Below are 3,417 nucleotides of genomic sequence, written 5' to 3'. Positions count from 1 at the left end.
TTGCTGCAGAGGTGGACGTGGAGGGCTGATGGCGCGCTGCTGAACGAAGCGCGTGGTGCCTGCCTGGGGATGGAGCAGATGGGCACCAAATGGCTGGCAGTCACACAGCCCTGCAATCCACAACAGCCCGAGCAACAGTGGGAGTACGTTCTGTACGGCACGTTGACGGGCATCATTCGCAATCCATCGCAAAACTTGTGCATCACTGCGAAGCTCAAGAAAGATGCCCCGCACTCCGCGGATGACGTGCACCTGGCATCCGAGGTTGTGCTTGCCCCATGCGACGACCACCTGTGCGCGCAGCTGTTCGACGCCAACGTCCCCACACCCAACGTGCAAGGTTACAAACAGCGGTCGTTTGCGGCGCCGCCGCACCGCAGGCGCCAGCTCGCCCCTCCATTCGTGTCTGCGGCTCCACAATCGGCCGAAAAGAAGGCAGCCTCGGTCGCCACTGGGAAGGCCCATAAGGTGCTGTGCTGGGTCATGGCGCACCCAACCAAGCTGGACACAAAGGCCATTGCCGTGAACCAGACGTGGGGCCATCAGTGCGACAAGCTGCTGTTTGTTGTCGCTGAGCACCACCAACCGCTCGTGCCCCCTCTGGACACGCTTCCTCTGTTGAAGGTTAATCTGGGCAGGGAAGAGTCCCGCAACACGCTCTGGCAGAAGAGCAAGCTGGCATGGAAGCGCATCATTGACGAGCACGCACACGACTACGACTGGTTCTTGCGTGCAGATGACGACTCGTACATTGTGTTTGACAACCTGCGTCGCTTCATCCAGAACAAGGATCCTTCACAGCCGCAATATTTCGGGCGCGTGTACAAGTCCGATGTGGGCGATTTTTACTCCGGTGAGCAGCGTCTGCGTCTGTGTGTGTGTGTGTGTGTGTGTGTGTGTGGTGTGTGTGTGTGTGTTGCGTGTGTGTGTGTGTGTGTGTGTGTCTGTGTGTGTGTGTGTGTGTGTCTGTGTGCTTCGTGTTGTGTATGTGTGGTTTGTGTTGTGCGCATCTGTGAGTATAAGCCTGTTGTCTATCCGTCAGGGGTGCCTGTCCTTGTTGCCAGTGTGTCTTTGGGGCGCTCACGTTTCAGCATTTCCACTTGATTGTCTCATTTCCCTCATGCACCTCCGTGCTGCACTGAATTTCTTTTCTTTCGTGCACTTGCTGTTAAACTCCACCGTGCTACCGTGGCAGGTGGCGGTGGCACGCTGCTGAGCCGAGCAGCTTTGCAACTGCTGGGAAAAGCGTACGACGACCACCCAGACTACTTTCTGGACTCCGACACATTTGCAGACGACATGGAGGTGTGCCGCACACTGCGTCGGATGGGCTTGGACACGCAGACGTCGCTGGACAGCGATGGGCGGCAGGTGTTCTTGGCGTTGGGATTGGAGGAGGAGCGGGGCGTGACACGCGAACGCGATGGCTCCCACTGGATATGGAAGTACGATCCGACGTTCAAGGAGGGCATCAACTGCTGCTCCAAGCACTGGATCGCCACTCACTACATCGGTCGGTGTGTGCGTGTGTGGAGGTGTGTGTTGAGCAGGACGAGTGTACTCACGCATGTCTTGGCGAAGTTTTGCCACCCATTGTTTGGTTGCTCACTTGTGGGAGAGGAAAGTCTCTCTACGTGTTGTTGCAGCCACAGTCCTCACACAACACAACACACCTACACACGCACACACACACACACTCTCTCTCTCCCTCCCTCTCCCTCTCTCTCTCTCCCTCTCCCTCTCTCCCTCTCCCTCTCCCTCTCCCTCAAACGAGACAGACAGCCGAAGCATGTTCTTCATGCACGATATGATTCAGATGCGATGTGAGGCTGGGGGCGCCGACCCGTGGTGGAGCAGTGCGGCAGCAACGGTCAGGTTTACTGCGTAATGTAATAACTTGGACAAAGAAGGGATTCGGGACAAGGAACGCATGAGGAGGAGGGGAGGAGGAGGAGGATGGGGAGGAGGAGGAGGAAGCAAGAAGGCGGTGCAACGCCAGAAGATGGCCCGGGGGGGGGGAGAGAATCAAGAAGTGAGCGGGGCTCAATCACAATCACAATCACAATCAGCGCTTCTTGTTCGCCGACTTTTCACGTGTACATGAAAGTAAAACAGCAATAACAAACGGCGAAAGGAGGACTGGAAACGGAGAGATGGAACAGGACGCGCGTGGGTCATGACAGATAATAATATTAAGGCGGTGCACAGGCCAAGCAGAAGCAAGTCACCAGCATGGAAGACATGATGTGACAACAGCAATCGAAAAACAGACAGGGGAGGTGTGTTGCTGCCGCCCCAAACGCTGCTGGGGGCATTTCGACAGGAGCGTGCTGAGCTCAGCTCAGCTAACACGACGATGGACACTGGTGTCCGTTGCACCACAGCTGCCCCTCGTTGTTGCTGAGATCTGAACAGCATGACACGTTGCACGTGGCCTTGTCTGTTCCACCGCGGCCTGTGTGTGCGTGGTGTGTGTGTGTGTGTGTATGTGTGTGTGTGTGTGTGTGTGAGAGGGACGTTTACATGCGTGCGAGCGGGTGTGTGTTTGTGTGTGTTTGTTTGTGTGAGGGAGATGCTGCACGTTTACATGCGAGCGAGTGTGTGATGTGTCAACGCTCGCACGGGACGTGAACGTCGTTCGCGCATCGCCATCAAGACTTTGGTAACCTAAAGACTTCATTCTCTCACCTTGGCAGTTGCAGGTGAGCATGCAGTCGTCATCGAGTGTGCAGTCCGAGCACGAGTCCATGTAGCTTCCAACCGGCATTGGGCATCGCTTGACCACCTGAAGGTTGACCAAGATCAACAAAGCATAAAGGTAGTTTAGTTCTTCACATTACACACACGCGCGCGCATACACACACGCATACATGCACAACAACACACTCACATACACGAACAACAGCGCACAACAGCGCGCATGCGTGTGGTAGAACCACAGCGCACAGCCGCCCCTCAGCACCACCACCACCACGCCTCACGTTGGTGCGGATACGATGCACAAATTCGGTCGGATGCACAACATCAACGCCGGCAGCCATCAGCTTCGTCGCAGCCCTAACCAATTGTTGTGGAGGAGGTGATCAATGGGAGGTGGGCGACAAAGGTGAGAGGTGAGGGAAAAAGCTTCTCGCATCTCAAGTCACCAGGATCGCACACACACACACACAACACACACACAACACACACACAACACACACACACACAACACACACAACACACACACAACACACACACGCACACACGCACACACACACACACACACACACACACACACACACACACACACACACACACACTCACACACACATTCTCTTTACACTCACACATCAGGGCATTAAATAGAATAATTATTAATTTTTGGTCTGACCTGAGTAATTTTTATGTTTGTGTTGCCACGCTTGTGAGGTAATGATT

The 3,417-nt window shown here is 55.0% G+C and overlaps 2 protein-coding genes across 2 annotated transcripts in view; one reads left to right on the top strand and one right to left on the bottom strand.

Moving 5' to 3' along the window:
- The window catches only part of PTSG_05778 (uncharacterized protein), a gene marked incomplete at its 3' end in the record, with an annotated part of 2,595 nt that extends 707 nt beyond the window's left edge, over positions 1 to 1,888 (top strand). Inside the window, exons 2-4 of the mRNA XM_004993591.1 lie at positions 10 to 853; positions 1,196 to 1,513; positions 1,779 to 1,888. Of these exons, the coding sequence (XP_004993648.1) occupies positions 10 to 853; positions 1,196 to 1,513; positions 1,779 to 1,888 (1,272 nt within the window). The remainder of the gene's footprint in view (positions 1 to 9; positions 854 to 1,195; positions 1,514 to 1,778) is intronic.
- Positions 1,828 to 3,417, bottom strand: part of PTSG_05777 (uncharacterized protein) — a 5,202-nt gene continuing 3,612 nt past the window's right edge. Inside the window, exons 10-12 of the mRNA XM_004993590.1 lie at positions 2,982 to 3,057; positions 2,689 to 2,785; positions 1,828 to 2,455 (exon numbers count right to left, since the gene is read on the bottom strand). Of these exons, the coding sequence (XP_004993647.1) occupies positions 2,346 to 2,455; positions 2,689 to 2,785; positions 2,982 to 3,057 (283 nt within the window). The 3' untranslated portion in view covers positions 1,828 to 2,345. The remainder of the gene's footprint in view (positions 2,456 to 2,688; positions 2,786 to 2,981; positions 3,058 to 3,417) is intronic.

This window comes from Salpingoeca rosetta (genome assembly GCF_000188695.1).
Source record: "Salpingoeca rosetta unplaced genomic scaffold supercont1.13, whole genome shotgun sequence".
NCBI classification, from domain to species: Eukaryota; class Choanoflagellata; order Craspedida; family Salpingoecidae; genus Salpingoeca; species Salpingoeca rosetta.
This window is presented reverse-complemented; position numbering and strand designations above follow the sequence as displayed.